Source organism: Mytilus edulis, chromosome 6 (genome assembly GCF_963676685.1).
Source record: "Mytilus edulis chromosome 6, xbMytEdul2.2, whole genome shotgun sequence".
Lineage (NCBI taxonomy): Eukaryota > Metazoa > Mollusca > Bivalvia > Mytilida > Mytilidae > Mytilus > Mytilus edulis.
Window position 1 is genome coordinate 62,370,143 of NC_092349.1, and position 18,231 is coordinate 62,388,373.

The 18,231-nt window shown below is 30.3% G+C and overlaps 1 protein-coding gene across 14 annotated transcripts in view; it reads left to right on the forward strand.

The window, feature by feature from the left end:
- LOC139528055 (huntingtin-interacting protein 1-like) overlaps positions 1-18,231 on the forward strand; it is a 49,863-nt gene that overhangs the window by 18,749 nt on the left and 12,883 nt on the right. For 10 of the 14 annotated variants that reach the window (XM_071323853.1, XM_071323856.1, XM_071323852.1 and 7 more), the window contains 20 exons: positions 348-494; positions 1,039-1,079; positions 3,453-3,525; positions 5,092-5,184; positions 5,814-5,895; positions 6,568-6,656; positions 7,579-7,647; positions 10,161-10,298; positions 11,403-11,645; positions 11,950-12,112; positions 12,465-12,554; positions 13,041-13,127; positions 13,446-13,553; positions 14,263-14,328; positions 14,791-14,969; positions 15,488-15,577; positions 16,191-16,253; positions 16,646-16,746; positions 17,280-17,509; positions 17,992-18,053. In XM_071323853.1, coding sequence (XP_071179954.1) covers positions 348-494; positions 1,039-1,079; positions 3,453-3,525; positions 5,092-5,184; positions 5,814-5,895; positions 6,568-6,656; positions 7,579-7,647; positions 10,161-10,298; positions 11,403-11,645; positions 11,950-12,112; positions 12,465-12,554; positions 13,041-13,127; positions 13,446-13,553; positions 14,263-14,328; positions 14,791-14,969; positions 15,488-15,577; positions 16,191-16,253; positions 16,646-16,746; positions 17,280-17,509; positions 17,992-18,053 — 2,214 coding nt within the window. Of the gene's footprint in view, positions 1-347; positions 495-1,038; positions 1,080-3,452; positions 3,526-5,091; positions 5,185-5,813; positions 5,896-6,567; positions 6,657-7,578; positions 7,648-10,160; positions 10,299-10,613; positions 10,656-11,402; positions 11,646-11,949; positions 12,113-12,464; positions 12,555-13,040; positions 13,128-13,445; positions 13,554-14,262; positions 14,329-14,790; positions 14,970-15,487; positions 15,578-16,190; positions 16,254-16,645; positions 16,747-17,279; positions 17,510-17,991; positions 18,054-18,231 lie in introns of all 14 variants that reach the window. The other 4 variants (XM_071323860.1, XM_071323858.1, XM_071323859.1 and 1 more) reach the window with 1 other exon arrangement.

An 18,231-nucleotide genomic window follows, 5' to 3' on the forward strand; every position in this document is an offset into this window, starting at 1 on the left:
ATGTATCAAAAAATGAACCAAAAACAAATGTAACACAGCAACAAACCATTACCACTGAATTACAGGCTCCTGACTTGGGACAGGCACATACATAGAGAAGTAAACATGTTAGCTTGATCCCAACCCAACGATTGTTTATTATTTATTTTGTGAAGTCAGTTAATCTTGAAATTAATGAAAAATTCCTGATTTATAACAATACTTTTAGAGTTTAAAATGGTTTATTAAAATATGAAATCCAAACTTTAATATGAGGATGCTGTTTACAGGTTCCACCATCTTTGGTCAAATATACACAATCTATTTAACAAGAAACAAATGAAATTTCAAATGTTTTATATTTTTAGGAACCTCCAAATTTTTTAATAGCATCAGATTTCAGTAAGCATGTAAAACCTGTGGCTGTGGTACCTGATGAACCAGAACCAGAGGCGGAGCCAGAGATAGAAGTGGAGGATTTGATTGACACATCAGTTTCACAACCACCTGTACAGGTTAATGATTTAGTTTTTCGCTGTAGGAACCCCCCAAAAAATATAAATAATATCATCTGTATAATGTTGGTTCACATAAATATATCACTAGAATCAGTAAAAAAATCAAATCACAAAAATACTGAACTCCGAGGAAAATTCAAAACAGAAAGTCCCTAATCACTGATGGCAAAATCGAAAGCTCAAACACATCAAACTAATGGACATCAACTGTCATATTCTTTCTTGACTTGATAACAGGTATTTTTTTTTAATACACCCACTTGCAATAACATAACACATAATAATACATCAATTTTACTACACGTTTTTGAACATTATTTGTATTTTGAAGAGCACCAATCATCGTCAATATTTATTTAGGAATCATTGTCATTGATTTGAAATATCTGAATTATTTTCTTCACTACTTATCAGACTTTCTAGGAACAATAAAAAACAGATTTTGACTATTTTATGGAAAATTGTAAAAATAACTTTCAATTTATATATACATGGTTTATAATACTTTCTAAGAGGTTATTGATGATTTATTTATTTACAGGTGAATAATTTTGGAAATGGTTTTCCTGAAGTTGATGAAAGGTAAATCTCATCTTTGATACTAGCTTAATTATACTAATTCGAATAAATAATATCATAGACATTTTTAATTAAAAGTATTTAATATTGAACTTAAAACTGACATGAAACTAGCCACACTCAAATGTTTATTCTTTAATTGACAGTGCATAAATTGCAAATAGATTTAGTTGGCTTGGTTGGTAAAACTTTGATTTCATCCTGAATAAGCATAGAATCTTCCCTCTGAATATGCATTAAAATTTCCACTGAATATTCATGAAATAATTCTACTGAATGATAAGCAAACAATAGTTAATGAATCACAATAGAATTTTAACTTAATAACCTTGCTAAAACGTTGTTCATAGGGCATATATTTTTTCATGAATTTTGTGATTAACAGAATCCACAATATTTCATGCTTCCCAATGATTGATAATTCACCAAGTGTAAGATAAAAAAAAAAAATCTAAAAAACAAATTATAGTTTTTACATAAAATTTATGAATTTACTTTAAACTCACTTTTGCATTGTGTTCTGATGAACCACAGATACTGTAAACCAACTTGATTTCGCAAGTGATTTATATCGCAACTTTCAAGAGAAGAAAAATAAGGCGAATATAAATTACCCCGAACATGTAAAACTTCGATCTTTCTTTATTTAACTACATCTAGTAAATTTGACTATTACGAAATGAAAATGCCACTGAATGGGCTTGGAAGGGCTAAACGCAAAATAAAGTAACCCTGAAAATAACTTCTCTTACAGTATAGCAAATCAAATTAAATGTAACCATTATTTGAATATAAAATAAGGCCACGGTTTTTAAATTTGTTGGTTTACGGATTTTCTCCATGAAAAAGTCAGGTTGGTTGGTCGGGAAATTTTTTTTTTTTTTAAATCTTTCAAGACAATAAAATATGCAAAATAAATATATATTTCACCTTTCTAATTATACATGTTATATGTTTGTTATGCTATTTTTTCATCATTTTTTAAATTTTAGTTCAATGAAATAATATGCTCAGCTGTCATAGACATCGCATGACATTGTGGGAATTTCCCGTAAAAAAAGGGGGTAGCACGGACAAAGATGAAATTAAATCGTCATTTCACAAACAAGAAAACAGATTCGCATAGGTCTTAGTCAATTCCAGAAAACTAGGTGAATAATGATCTCCAAGCACGAAAACTGATCAAGGACGTATAATATACGTCCTTGAACTGATAAAGAAAAAAAATGAATAAACGTTCGTTCGAAAATAAGTTTCAACACACATGTCAAAAACGTAAATAGACTCGTCCACTGGAAAACCGAGAACATCGGGTTAATCTGTTGTCATGCATTCCCTTTTTTTATCCAAATGAACGATATTTTTTTATTATCTATGAATCAAGAAAATTTCAAATGATTTGTTAATATTCAGTACTTTAACTTGATGTCTTGAACTTCCACCTATGTCCACATTTGGACAAGTCTATTTCTACAGATGATGCATCTTACGGACTGATGACAAATAAGGGAAACAAACTTATTGTGTAATAGACCACTTTCGAGTTCATCCGTCACCAGAAAAAACTCATCAATTATACGTGCCTTTATGACGTCATTTACCAGATAGAGGGGGTCGCCTGTATCCCTGCACTATTTACGTTCATCAAGGGTCTTGGTGATCGTCATTGTGCAGGATAAACTAGAAATAATGGTTGTTCTGTAGGTACTTAATAACAATTCCCTAATGACATCAATGCTGATTGTCAATTTTGAGAATTCAATTTGTCGTATAATTCGTACAATATAGAATTATAGTATTCCAACCACTCGCTCAACATTGGAATGGAAGTGACGACGCCCCTAAACGCACAAATGACGTTCACTAAAACCAGAGTTTTTGACGGAAATGCATCGAACTCGAAAGTTTTCTATTGGTTTTAAACACAGGTTTCATTCCGCAAAATTATTTGCGCAAACGACATTTCAAGGTCAGTTATAATTGATTTGTCTATTTTTACATGTTTTAGAAACGTAAACTGGAAGTTTTATTTTTTCACAACAGAAAGTGTTATCAATTCTGTTAGTGATTAACAATGACTAATGCATTTCATTTCATTTCATAAAAAAATATTTTAATTATTTTTCAGGGATAATGCATTTGTTAGGGTCGGCGGGAATAAAAAAGCATGAAAAGTCAATTTTATTTTTATTATGGAAATCGGCAAAATCGGGTCGGCGGATCCGTAAACCAACAAATTAAAAAATCCTGGCCTAAGGAGATGATATTTTTGTTTAAAAGGTTGTGTTGTGTAAATTGTTGAGTGTTTTTTTTGTGTTATTCTATTAAAAAAATCATCCTTTTCATTAAAATGTCTTGTGAATCATTTGATTACAGAGATCATATTATAGAAAGATTAACAAAAGAAATCCAGTATCTCAGATCAGAGATAGAAAGATTGAAATTAGAGGTAAGAATATAATATGAAACTTACTGCAAATTTGTTAATTAATGTATCTACAATTAATTAACCCTTTCACCGATTGCTGCCCAGACAGAAGCTACTCTGAGACGATGGCTTCCCTGGCTACCATTGCTCAAGTGGGAGATCTTCATAATAAATGTCAATAAAAACTTGTTTGTAGTTATTTGTGTATTTATTTCATTCACTAACACCATGTTCACAGTTTTATTCATGTTTTGATAATTCTTTCCTCATAAAATATTCAAATTTTCAAATTTTCGGCATTATCTAGGTGAAATTCTCAAAATTCTGCTCTTTGACCCCAAATCGTAATTTTTTAACCCAAAACGGCAAACTTTTGAAAAATTTTATGAGGCTGTACAAATTCCTCACACTGAACGATGTCCATTCCAAGTGTTTTGTACATAAAACGATATTTTATGTCAAAAAAGTATACTAGTTTGGCTTCAATTCTTCCATATTCTTTCAAAAAAAATGTTCCCTCATTTCAAATTCTCGTAAATTCCGTAAATTTCGTCTGATTTTGACACGGTTTTCAACAAACGGAAGCGCCATGTTTACACTTTCATCCGGGTATTCATCAAAGAAAGATAACTCATGTTTGCACTGTTTTGAGCGGGAAACATAAAAGATGTATTCCGATCCCGGTAAAACGGGACTCATCGTCAGTTGTCTGAAGCGTGAGTCCCGGTAAGCCGGGACTCATCGGCGAAAGGGTTAAGGAGGCTCGAGGGTATAAAAATTTCAGAAAAAAATCAAACATTTGTTTTTCATTACAAATTTTTATTATTTCCTTTTGTAATTGTTACTTTATAATATGGTACAAAAATCATTCAAAACAATCAATTCGTGTTGGCCCCAGATGACTTTCAAAATGTATACATCATTGAAAAAGTTCCAAATTATCTCCCTTTTGTGGAAAAATGCCATTTTTTGGCTCTAAAATTGAAATATCTTTTTCAACTCATCGGTGACCTATCTTTTTTAATATATTTTCCATATAAGCTGTACTTAAACTAAATTATTGTAAAATTTTAGCGATTTCTGTAATAAATTTCTTTTTTTTATTTCCATATTACCTTTATATCTCCTATTACTTCAACAGAAAAAAATCACCTTTGCAAAAATGTATGCTTCTTTCGAAGGCAGATTGTGAGTGCAAATGAACGGTGACCCCACTTTTTTATTTTATTTTTCTATTAACTATAAGATAAAGTTCATTTATAGAAAAAATATAGAGAAATCCTATATAAATGATTTAGACCCGCGAACCCCCTTAAACATTTTATAGAAAGGTTTTCTTTGCAGCAAAAGACAAATATCAATCATATCTTTAGGACTTAATTGGAATAATGTTTTTCATCAGTTTAGTTGCTTAACATTTATGTGAGTGATGAAATAAATATATATGACATGAGTATCAAAACTAGCCAATATTTAGCATGAATTAGTGGAGCTATAGTGTTTGTTTTAGACTGATAAGCCATTTAAAAAAACTAGTTAGTCTTTAAGTTTAAGGTGTTTCACTAGTATTTATTTTCTGTTTTGTAGGACCAGAAGATTTTATCTGCACAGAAAGAAGAGATAGCCAGATTGGAAAAAATATTATCAGAGTTAAGATTGTCTGCAGATAGGTCTTTAAAAGTTGGTATTAAGTATACACATCTATGAAAAACTTACTTTTGAGGAAACATTAGTTAAATTTTAATTTGCAATCTGTGTGTGTTTCTAAAGCTATGAAACAAAAGATACCTGCTGTAATCACTTGACTCTCTTAAAAAAAATATCGGGATTTATTGGATTTACCTTCATCAATTATGCTCATAGCCAAATATTTGAAAGCTAAAGATATAAAAGTAATGGCACAAATGAGGAACTATATGACCAAAAGGGGCAAAAAATATAAACCAAATCCATCTAGCGTCAATCGTCCTGACTATGCATGAAATATTTGCCACTGGACGTTAAGCAACCAACAATCAGTCAATCTAAGGTCTAATTTTTCTCAGGGAGTCAAATTGTTTTTCATTGATCCACAATTTATATCAGCACTCCTAAACCAGTGATTTGATAGAGAGTTTGTTCAACACATATTGATTTATCATATAGGTATATGAACATTAATAAAATTGAGAATGGAAATGGGGAATGTGCCAAAGAGACAACAACCCGACCATAGAGCAGACAACAGCAGTATTGTTAAATTAAACATGTAATTTCAGTTTTTTTCTGCTTTTTAAGTAAAATTGAATGATAATTGTTTTGTGTTTTAGGATAATGATGAATTGAAGAAGAGGTTAAAACAGACTGAGACTGTACATGTTGGTGCTGCTACCAAACTAGCAGACGCAGAAAGTAAGAAATTATTGTCACATGTTCTACTCTAAATTAGATCGGACATTCTGTGGATTCACTTATTTTCGTGGGTACAAATTTTTGTGGAAGGATGAAAACTTGCATATTTCGTGAATATTTAAATTTGTGGTTTTGGCAAAGTTTGCATATATTTCTTTTCAAAATTTGTTCTTTGTTGAATGTTTAAATTTGTGGTTCCCCTCTATCCACAAAATCCATGAAAAATTGATATCCACCAATATTAATGAACCCACTGTAGAGTCTTTTTCATGTGCTTTATATCAAACATTTCTGTTGAAAATTCAATATTTTTTTAATATAAGATGTGGGGAATATTCTAATGAGAAAACACTGTTACAAGAACAACGAAATAAAATTGACTATGAAAGAATAAAGTTAATATTATTTAATAGATTTATTGAGAAGTGCAATGAAAGGTACATGTATAAAAAATATAACAGTTTCATTAAAGTTCTTCATTTTGTATTTGCTTAAAAATACAAAACACAAAATAATGCTTTCTGTCTTTAAAAAACAAATGGAATGACAAACACAGTCTAATGGACACACTATTACTAAAGAAGTGAAAAAAACACCTAAAATATACTAGGCTTATAATTTCGAAAACCTGACACACCTGGTCTCAAAATTTATATTTTTTATTTCTTTTAGAACATGCAAAAGGATTTGAAGATAAGTTCAAGAAGATGAAAGACATATATCAGAAGTTAAGAGAGGAACATGTCTCACTATTACGAACAGTAAGTTGTAAATGTTATCTGGAAACTTCAGTATGAGTGTATAAACTATTTAAGGATGATTGCTACTCCGTTTCAAAATAACAAGCTTTTTAAAAGACTGTTATGAGTGAATAAAGGGGAAAAAAAGGCAGAAAAACGTGAATGGTTAGTTTGTTTGTTTTTTGAGATTTAAGCTATTGAAAAATTTGCAATAAATTGATAAGGATAAGGCCAAAATTAAAAATATGTTTGTTTCCCCTCCCCCACCCTGGTCAAAAATAAGCCCCCGGGTCAAAAAATTATTTTCCACAAAAAAATCGAAATTATTTTTTTCCTGAAAATAATTTGTTTCCATTTTTGGAAAGTGCTTGAAAGCAGAAGGATTGATAATCTAAATAAATACACTCAAATTGAGCACAAACAATTGATAAGTGGCCTGGACTGGACAAGTCAAACCATTCATGTGACCATGCTATGACAATCATATCCAGTTAAAAAAAAGAAACTGCCTTCCTGGTCTGTTTACAAAGGGTAGACCCAGGGGAGGGGAAACAGACATTCTTTTAAATGTGGCCTAAGATTGTTAAATATGGCCTTTTAAACTATATGTTTTGAAATTATGAAAAGAAAATAGGGATCAGCAGTCAAATATTTTTAATGGCACAACATAAATAAAACCAGAAGATTCTGAATATCTGGCAAAGATAAGTGGAGCGAACATCCTTAAATGTCTCTTTGCATAGGCAGATCCAGGGGCCCTAGTGGGAAAAATTTGGTTGATTATATAGAGAATCACTGAAGTGTGACTGGACAAGGCTTAAGTTACAAGATAGTTATGATCAAGTACATACAATAAAAAATTGCAATTTTTTTTCAGGTTTTGAAATATCTAAGTTTTAGCTTGTTTTCACTATACTAATACAGAGTTTTAATATATTTACAGAATGCTGAAGTAACAAAGAAATTAGATGCAGAGAAAAGAACTGTTGCTGAAAAGGAACAATTACTACAGGTTAGTGAACAAAATGGAGATTTTGAAAAGAAAAAAACAAACAAATTTCAAACAGATATCAGCTTAGCATTTTTAGGAGCGAGGCATATCAGCGAAAATACCCCTTACAGGGAAAGATCAACAATTTATTTATGCCGTTGTTCTAAACATATTGTATAATAATATGAAGAATTTTTACAAGATTTTGAAAACATGTTTTTACAAAATCACTTGTTTTGAGTATAAAAAAATACAGAATAGATATATTCATATTCTCATGAAAAACAAGATTTAGTAGCTTTCAAAACAACATTTCCTAATGTATGACAGTTTGATCATTTAAATCATTATGATGACAAAACACAAAAAAAATCAAGAAAACAAACAAAACTTAATATGCAAGAAAATACAGATTACAACACTTACAACAAAGCATGTACTTAATAAAGGATGATCAGATATTGATGGCAACATATATATTTTTCTTAAAAAATTAAGTTAGATAACTTTTTTTTTAAAGTTTTATAATAGTAATATTACTTTTGTTTATTATTTATGGTGACTTGAATAACACCAGTATCACTCAGATTACAATTCTACCTTGACAGGTAAGTTTGTATTTAGCCTATAAAATACTTATTTAGCCTTGAGAATTGAAAGGTCAGTTTATCCCATTCATACAATAGAAGTTTACCTATAAGGGTCAGAATGGGGTTTACAGAATAGAGAATAAATGTAATAGCAACAAAAAATAGAGAATAGAGAAAATGAACAACAAAATAAAGAATAGAGAATAATGCGGTGCAAAAGTATAAAGAATAAATGTGCAAAATAAAAAGGAAACTTAGGTAACTGTAATGCAATACCGATAATATAATGATCAATGTGCATAATTGATAAATAATCTTGTAACAGAAAGACTATATGGTAAAATCTTCATGAGAATTTGCTTAACAGAATGAGAGTTATTTTTAGGGCTATTAAAAGAAAAATGCCCTAAAAATTTAAAGAATACAGATATTAAAAAACCCATGCAGGTCCTCATGTCATTTACATTGTCAAAATATAGGACACATCTAGTCAAACTGGTTTTCAACTAGACATCTAGTCAAACTGGTTTGGTATAACTGACTGTTTCTTGCCCTAGATGTCTATTTCACAGTGACCTTATGTGTTTGTGCTAAAAGTACATTGTACTGTCAAATTCATTGATTTTCTGTTGGGACATGACCTACATTGTAAACATGCAAAATAGTGGCTTGAAATTTCAACTGATTTTAGTATAATAAATTGAAATTTGGAATATTATATCCTGGTTGATGATGGGTTTTTTTGGGACCAAGATGTTTTCTTCATTCTTGTTCACATTATGATTATTTAACCTTCAACATTGTTCAATGCACATTTAAAGATAGAAAAAATTTCAGCTCTCATTTAAAATATTTTGCAACTTAATAATAATCTGTCAGAGTTGGTGTAAACAAAAAACAAGACACTGCAAGCATAGTCTATTTCTATAACAGTCAAGCAGATAGTTTTTTTTATATCTGAAAAAAAAACTACCATGTAAAGAAATATGTAATTAAAAGGCCTAAAATAACCCCTAAAATTCAACATTAACAGATTTTTAACAATTAAATCAAGATGCACAAAGTTTTAAGTATTGGTCAGAATATAGGGTTCTTTTGTACTTTAACAATATCACAATAACAATAAAGTGACCTTAATTTTGGACAAGGTAAATGGCATGAAGCCAAATTTATCAACCTCTAATGTATGAATGAATGGGAAACTGACCTTTCAATTCTCAAGGCTAAATAAGTATTTTATAGGCTAAATACAAACTTACCTGTCAAGGTAGAATTGTAATCTGACTGATACCGGTGTTATTCAAGTCACCATAACGTTTCAATTTGTTAAAAGTAATTTCATTATATCAATAGGGAACACTTTTGTTAACAGTTTTAATGCCAAAATATTTTGTATATTTATGTTACTGTACTGAAATTACAAAATTACACCTGATATTTTTTTGAAACTCTTATGAATACAATTTTTGGCTGTACTAAAATAAATGCTCGCATGTGAAGTTAATGAATGAGATTTAGATACTTTAACTAATACAAAACTGATCCAATTGAATAGATAACTAAAACTAAATTAAATTAGTTATTAACTTGTACCAGTTTCTTCCTTGACAATGAAAATCAAAAGCATGGCAATGTAATTCCTGTTACAAAAATGCATGGAAGTGATGGCTAGTAAATAGTATGAAAAAGATTTAGAAAAAATTAATAATAATCTGGTCTCAGACACTTGTAAATAAAGAGAGTTTTGTGTAGTTGTGATACTTTTTTTTCTCGGTTTCACTGTAATGAAAATGAATGTGAGCAGCTTGTTTCTGTTAGCTATGAACTAAAATGGTGAATTGTCTGTCATCTAATTAATTGGAATGGATCAGTCTGTTATTGTTCTAGTTTTTAATCTTTTATGCATTGTGTTTGTGACTTGCATGTTGCATGTTTTTGATTTAGGAATCCAAATCAGAGATGGATCGAATAGAACAAGAGAGAAAGGTCATTCAGGAAAGTCTAAAACAAAGTGCTGACCAGACCTCGTCCCAGCTGGCCATGACAATGGCTAAAAATACAGATTTACAAACAGATAAAGAGGTTGGCATGTTATATTGTGCATGGTCTTGATTCAGAATGTAAATGTGCATTAAAAATGCATGGTTGAATATCGAGAACCCCCAGAATGTAAATGTGCATTAAAAATGCATGGTTTAATTTTGAGAACCCTACACCGCTGAATTAGAATGATGTGCATGTAACATTTTCTGCTGTTTTGTACCAGAAGCATGTAGATACTGGTACCCTGCAGCTATGTCTGATGTAACATGTGACATTATCAGCTGTTAGGTACCAGAGGCATGTAGTTACTGGTACCCTACAGCTATGTCTGATGTAACATGCACATATTTACAGAATCCAGACTTAGTGAAGAACATGGAAGACATCCACATTGAGGTATATTTTAAAATGTTCATGGTGTTGTAAAATAAGATGATGTTTCATTGTTAGACCCAATAAAGAGTGTATTGAAAGTAAAATAAATAAGCATTGGGAAAAATACATGTAGATATGATAAATTCAGTTTATAACATTACTACAAACCTTTATCTATTCTTAAGGGTTTTGTCCTGTTTAGACCTAGTTAATTAACCAGTGTACTATGTTACTTATGTTCATCTTCTATTTGTTTATAGCACATGTTTATATAAAACTTTAAAAGAAAAGTAACAAAATACTTGATTTACTACATAAACTGTGCAGCTAGGATTTAGGAATATAAAAATTACTGACAATTTAGGTAGCATTTCATAAAAATGTGAAGCATTGAGAAAAACTGCTAAGCTATGCTCAATTGCTCATACCAAAAGTTTATAAAAATCAAACTGGTATGAACATTGGGAGCATTACACTTAAATGTAACTGATCTGAAACTAAAAATTAAATGTAGTTATTTCAGTCTGACATATTGCATAGAGGTGTAGACTACCTGGAATAGTATTTACCCAAAGGATGCATTATTTAAAAACTATTAGTAACTTTAGGTGGTTTTTTTTAGAAACCACCATTTTAGTTACAATTTCAGAGTGTAGTGTAATCTTTTTTCTAAGTACTAAATGTAAGTAAAGAAAATGACATATGCATTATTTTACATCTAGTTATTATTTGTAATAGGAAATTTTCAAACACTTAAATATCTTTCAGCATTTAGAAAATCAATTGAAGATGTTGGAGGACACTAAGTCTAGTTTAATGAACCAGTTACAAGCATCTGAAGAAGAATGTTCTAATCTGCAAACACAGTTAAATGAATTGGAGGATGAAAAAAGGACACAGGAAACTTCTCTAACAGGGGAAATAACTACTCTACAACAACAATTTACAGCATTAAAAATAGAAAAAGAGTCTTCAGACACTGAACTTGATCATCAATTACAAGAGTTAAAGGTATGTGGATGTAATACCTCTATTGAAAATTAAAAAATTATCACCATATGTTTAATTTGATTTTTCAAAATCATCATATTCTGTTGGTTTAGAGTTATCCATATGAAAATGGAGTTGGGAGTATTAATTACATTTCCCATGCCATTTCATTCTGCAAAGAGGTTTCTTACTAGTATGCTACACAGGTCCTAATTCAGCTTTAATATCTTAATGTATTTTATTTTTCTTAAATAAATATGTGAAATAAATTATGAAATATCAGACACTAGCTCTCAGATGTAGCAATGTTTATTTTATTTTCTAGACAAAATTGGAACAAGAAATGTCAGACAAGAAATCTTTAGAACAACAGCTTAAACAGCAGATATCAGATTTAGAATCCAGACTGAGTCAAAGTCAATCAGAAAAACAAAACACAGAACAAAAACTATCAGGAGATATAGATTTGATACATAAACAACTATTGGGTAAGACTGGCTATTTCAATTTTAGGCAAGAATTTTTTGTGTGTTTATTGTTCATATAGATTTTATAGTAGAATTCATCAAGGTGAAATTTGTTTATGTTTGCATGGCAAGGCATGCTTATATATTATGTTTCATATTAGCCTGCTGATGCCTGTTAGTTAACATAAAAATTTGAAATATTATCCAGAAATAAGACTTCTATTAAATAAGTTTTGATTGTCAATGTTGAATACGGGTCAAGTCCAGTACTTTACAAAGAATTTTCTGTTTTGAATGAGATATTATAATTCTCTGGTTGCATTTCATTGAACATTTGTTAGTTGTACCAACATTTAGATACTTTTTCTTACAGATGCGTCTATAAAAGAGGGCAAGGTCATTATACAAGATGCTTTAGATCAGTTTCAAAATCCTACACACATAGCTGTGAAATGTACAGCAGGTAAGTAAATGTAACAGGGCTATAATTGCTAACATTCACTTCATTTGAACTTTGATTAATAGTTGTCTCATTTGCAAATTAGCATTAAATACTATACCTCATTAATTTTATGCCCCATTTATGGGCATTTTGTTTTCTAGTCTGTGTGTCCGTTCATTTGTCTGTCTGTTTGTCCGTTCGTTTGTCCCGCTTTATGTTAAAGTTTTTGGTCGAGGTAGTTTTTGATGAGGTTGAAGTCCAATCAACTTGAAACTTAGTACACAAGTTCTTTATAATATGATCTTTCTAATTTTTATGCCAAATTAGAGATTTTACCCCATTTTAACAGTCCACTGAACATAGAAAATATTAGTGCAGATAGGGCATCCGTGTACTATGGACACATTCTTGTTTTATTTATTTGTATGATAATTTTCTTGAAAGTTTACAATAAAACCAAGTACATGTATTGTCTGTGTACTGTAATGACTATTATTTTGTGTTTAGAATTCTTGTTAATGAGAACAGAACCAGTGCTATCTAGTTTGGAAACGATCAAAGGAATGCAGGGAAAATATAACGGTGACAAAACAGGTATACAGTCAACATTAGGATGAATTGTAAAAAAATATTAAAAGCTAAACTTTCAACAAAAGATTGAATACTAAAGAACTTCACAATTAATTAAACTATTTCTGCTCCGTGTAAACTAAGAACATATTGTCCATTTGGTTGAAATTAAATGTCTATATTTTTCAAATTGACAAGTGATTGCAAAATTATGAAAAGTAGTCATAATTTCAAAATGAAAAGGATTAATTTTAATCATCTGTACTTTGAATGTCATTAAACATATATCTTTCAACTATATGAAAGTTTTACTGTATAAATGAAACAATATTATCATTTCAGAGTTGGCCAATCTTGTTAAAACAATCACTGGATTTTCACATCACTTTGGAGACTGTGTGATTCATGGTATTGCTACAACACATTCAGCTAACCTTGAAGCTGGGGAAGGTAAGACTTGACAATTTTTTTTAGTTTTGTCTGTATCAGAGAAAAACAAGGGTCCAAAAAATAAAAAAGTGTTTAATGATTTTTTTCTGATAAAACTATGTAAATGTTATGCATAAACATGCTCATACTCTTACCAAAATCAAGAATAGTTTGGTTATACAAAACCCCAATATATTGTTTTCATTGTTGTTATAATAATAAAGTATGTATTTTGGAGGTGTTTGTGTGGTTAGATCTATTAAAAATATATTACTGTAGTTCCTTTAAATGCATGACTTTGTGAAGTGTTCACAGTTAATTTTATTTCTTTGAATAATGAAACAGTTAGCAAAATAGATATTATGAATGGTACCCAGATTGTTAAAGCATTGATTAACTGTAAGGAGCATATTCTTTCACTTTGATATTTCTTATAGTAAGAACTACTGTAAATGTAAACCAACTTTTTTTCGTGGATACTTTATTTCGCGTTTTACCCTTTCTTGACCACTTCGCGGCTATCTAATTTTGCGATTGTCTGATTTATTTGATGACGTTTAATAAGGAAAGATCCATTTGTTTTACACATTCGCGACGATTTATATTCGTGTTGTTTTTCTACTCGCGAAAGTCGCGAAATTAAAAAGCTCGCTAAAATAAGTTGGTTTACAGTATATCAAATTGACTTTAAAAAAGTTTCAATGAAATATAATTACTCTTCATATTGCAGAGTTAGGTAATGCTTGTAGAGAAGCTGGTGAAAGTGGACTTAAGGTGCTTGATACATTAGGACAAGGTAAATACATGTTAGATTGTAAATAATACATAGAAAATTCATGTCAAGCCTTAAAATAGTGTACTTGATTTCCTACTTAAGTTTTGGTAAGAATTAAGATACGTTATATTAAAGACTACTGCCTACAAGTCACAATTTGCTATTATTTTCCTTAGTCAACTGGTCTAATGAATTTGTAATCCTTGAATTTGGTGAAATGAAAATTGAAGCCATTATAACTTATATCCCTACAGACGATGGGGTTCATGTGTTAGAGAAATTATTACAAAATTGATTGATTCATAATAGTGAAGGAGTAATAATTGAAAAAGTTAAGTCTGAATTAGAAACTGTGCACAATGCTACCAGTGATTACATTGGTAGTAGATGGATGTACCTAAAATGTAAATTATTACCAGACATTGATCTGTCTTTTCAAAGATATTTCTCATGTTTCTCATTTTGAATGTAAATATGTTGCAGGTGCTAGCATAGAATCTGATGTTAACCATGCTGTACAGTGTGTAAAGAAAATGATAACACTGGCAGAAGATCTGGTTCCCAAGTCTGTGGAGATCAAAGAGAAGGAGATTGGGGACCTGGTCGATACAGAGATGCAGTCCACTACATCAGCTATTGAGATGGCTGCTAGGAGAATAGCTGTAAGTAGGAAAGAGTCTTTGAGGTGGACTAAAAATGTGGGTGATCATCAATGAGACAGCAACCAATCAAAAAATTATGAATAATTGTACAGAAATGTCAATGAGAAGAGTTTATTTTTTTCCTGCTATCTTCTTTGTTTATATAAAGATGAGAAGATTTGGAATGATTGCCAAAAGAAACTCTTAAACAAAGACCAAATGAAATAGAAGTAAAAACCTATAGATCACTGATTGGCCTTCAACAATAAACAACTGGAAGACATTGACAGTATTGATTTGGACAAGAAGTAACATTGTAAGCAATACTGTGGATTCATTTATTTTCATGGTAATCAATATCATTGATATTTGATTCCATGGTATAATGAAAGTCTGCACACATTCCTATTGTAGATTTGTATTTTGTTGATTGTTTAAATTAGTTGTTCACCTTACCAATGTAATCCATGAATAATTGATATCTGACGAATGATAATGAACCCACAGGATAACATTTAGCTGTATTATTATGTATTTAGGAAATGTTAGAGAAGACAAGAGAAGCGACAAGTGGTGTAGAATTGAAAGTAAACGAGAGTATACTAGACTCTTGTACTAGTCTTATGCATGTAAGTATATGTAAATACTATCCATAGGTTAAGGAATTTTGATTTCAAAAGTTTGATTTTGATTTTAATTTATCTCAGACAAAATCCTGTCAAGTCAGTATTTATTTGACATTGTTTAGCTATCTGTATCCCCAAGGCAAAAATGAAGTCACCAAATGCTTGATAAGGTTTCGATTATCCCTAATACAGATTCAAAATGAAGAAGATTTAAGAATTTTAGAACATAGAACGTCATACAATGATCAAAACCCATACCATAAAGTAAGCAAAAGGCACAGACTTGACCAAATGTAAAACAATAAAACAACCTGATTGATGAACAAAATAATAAATGGGGAAAAAAATATGACAGACAAACGACAGTCTTGGGACCAGCATATATAGACTGTGGTCCTGTTAGATAAGTTTATGAACGCTTACCCGGTAGGCTTCTCTCTAATCTTGTGTTACAGCACAACTAAGAATAAGTACAAATCTGTTGCAAATTTACCTCATTTTCAGTTTTCTTTTGATAAATTGGAATAAGTGACTATGCTTCAAAACATTACCTGCAAACACAACACAATATTCTTATTATATTTAAAGAATTTTAGAACAAATGTATTAATTGTAGGCAATAAGAATATTGATAGAAAGATCAAGAGATTTACAGAAGGAAATAGTGGCACAGGGCAGGGTGAGTAATACACATTATTATTTAGAGCCATTAATGCATATCATTTAGACTTTTTTTAATGGAAGATGACAACAATACTGTAGTACATTAGCATTGATGCAGCAGTTATTTGTATTTATTTATTTATTGTAAAAAAAAATATGAAAAGTATTGTTCTTCAAAGGATTTTGATTTTTCTGTAACTTTTAATCTCACTATTTTGAAATTAAAAAAATGACTCTAACAATATAAATCATTTTTGTTTTGAGACATAATACTGTGTTAAAATTCATAACAATACAGATGGAAGAGCATTAAATTGGTACCTATACACAAATTTTACCATATTCTATGATTATTGAAGAAGTCTTTCTTATTTATATCACCTCATCTTATTAAATATTGTTTTATAGGGAACATCAACAGAGAAAGAGTTTTATAAGAAGAATCACAGATGGACAGAAGGATTGTTATCAGCAGCTAAAGCTGTAGGCTGGGGAGCCACAGCATTGATGTAAGTTATTTTAAATGACAAGATATAATATTTGTTGTAAACCAAATATATTCTGGATTAAGGTGGTACATAATACTACAGGGAGATAACTCACATTCTTTTGTTAAGGAATTGTTAAGCATTTCAATGATCAAAATTATTTTTTGTCAAATGTTATATATCAGATGAAATATTTTCGATAAAGTGTCGTTCAATTTTTTGATTTTTCTTTTTTTTTGTCAAAGGATCAAAGTTAGTATTTGTCAAATGATCAAAATTTTTTTTTGTCAAACGTCATATATCAGATGAAATATTTTCGATAAAGTGTCGTTCAATTTTTTGATTTTTCTATTTTTTTGTCAAAGGGTCAAAGTTAATATTTGTCAAAGTTTTATGAAAATTAAACAATCCAAATTAATTTTAGTCAAGGTATTTGGTACCACCTTAACCTTAATCTTATTAATGCCCATAAGCACATTTTGAAAGCTAAAAATTGCGATAATAAATGCATGCAAAAATTTCTAATTAACAGTAGAATTATTGAATATTTATAGGGAAGCTGCAGACAAGGTAGTGAGGGGAGAAGGGAAGTTTGAGGAGTTAATTGTCTGTTCTAATGAGATTGCTGCAAGTACAGCTCAACTGGTTGTTGCCTCAAAGGTCAAGGCTGATAGGAGGAGTAAGAAACTGACTTCATTATCAGAGGCATCCAAAGGGGTGACTGAAAATACTGGAAAGGTTGTGGGATCAGCAAGGGAAGGATCACAAATTATTGAAGAACGAGGTAACTTATTTTTATCAAATAGAGTTGAGATTAGCAGATTCAGAATTTGTATAGCATTTTGGGTACATTACTGTTTCAGACATAATTTATTGGTTGAAATGATCTAATTGAATTTGTTAACAGAATGAAGGTTCATTTGCTAAATAATTCATTAAGTAGATGTAGGACTTGCCAAATATTTAACAGTACAACAGACCACTCTAACGCATCATAGAAATTTAATGTACATAGACAAACAACAACGAAAACGAATAGTCTAGACTTGGTACAGGCAAAAAATGATGTATAAATCTGGTAATACCTCCCCTTTTGCCTAACTAAAATATTGATATCTTTGTAATTTTTAAAAATCTTTATGTATTTCTATCTACCTCAAAATCAACAAAAGTTGAACTTTGTCCCTTGAAAACTTGATTGAAACAGTCAATGAAGTTTTAATTAACAGTAATCATATTTTGTTATCATTGATTATTTTATTATAGGCCTTATGGATTTCTCTAAACTTTCACTGATGCAGACTAAAAAGAATGAGATGCAGTCCCAGGTATGTAAACACTGTGTATACATATAAATATTCAAACGTGGACTACTATAATTACTTAATGGTACAGACAACATTCTTTTAGATGAAAACCTTCTAACCACCTATTAAATTATTATGGAAATATTCCTAATCTACCCCTAAACTGAGAATTAATCAACCCCAGAGAATGGTTATAGAT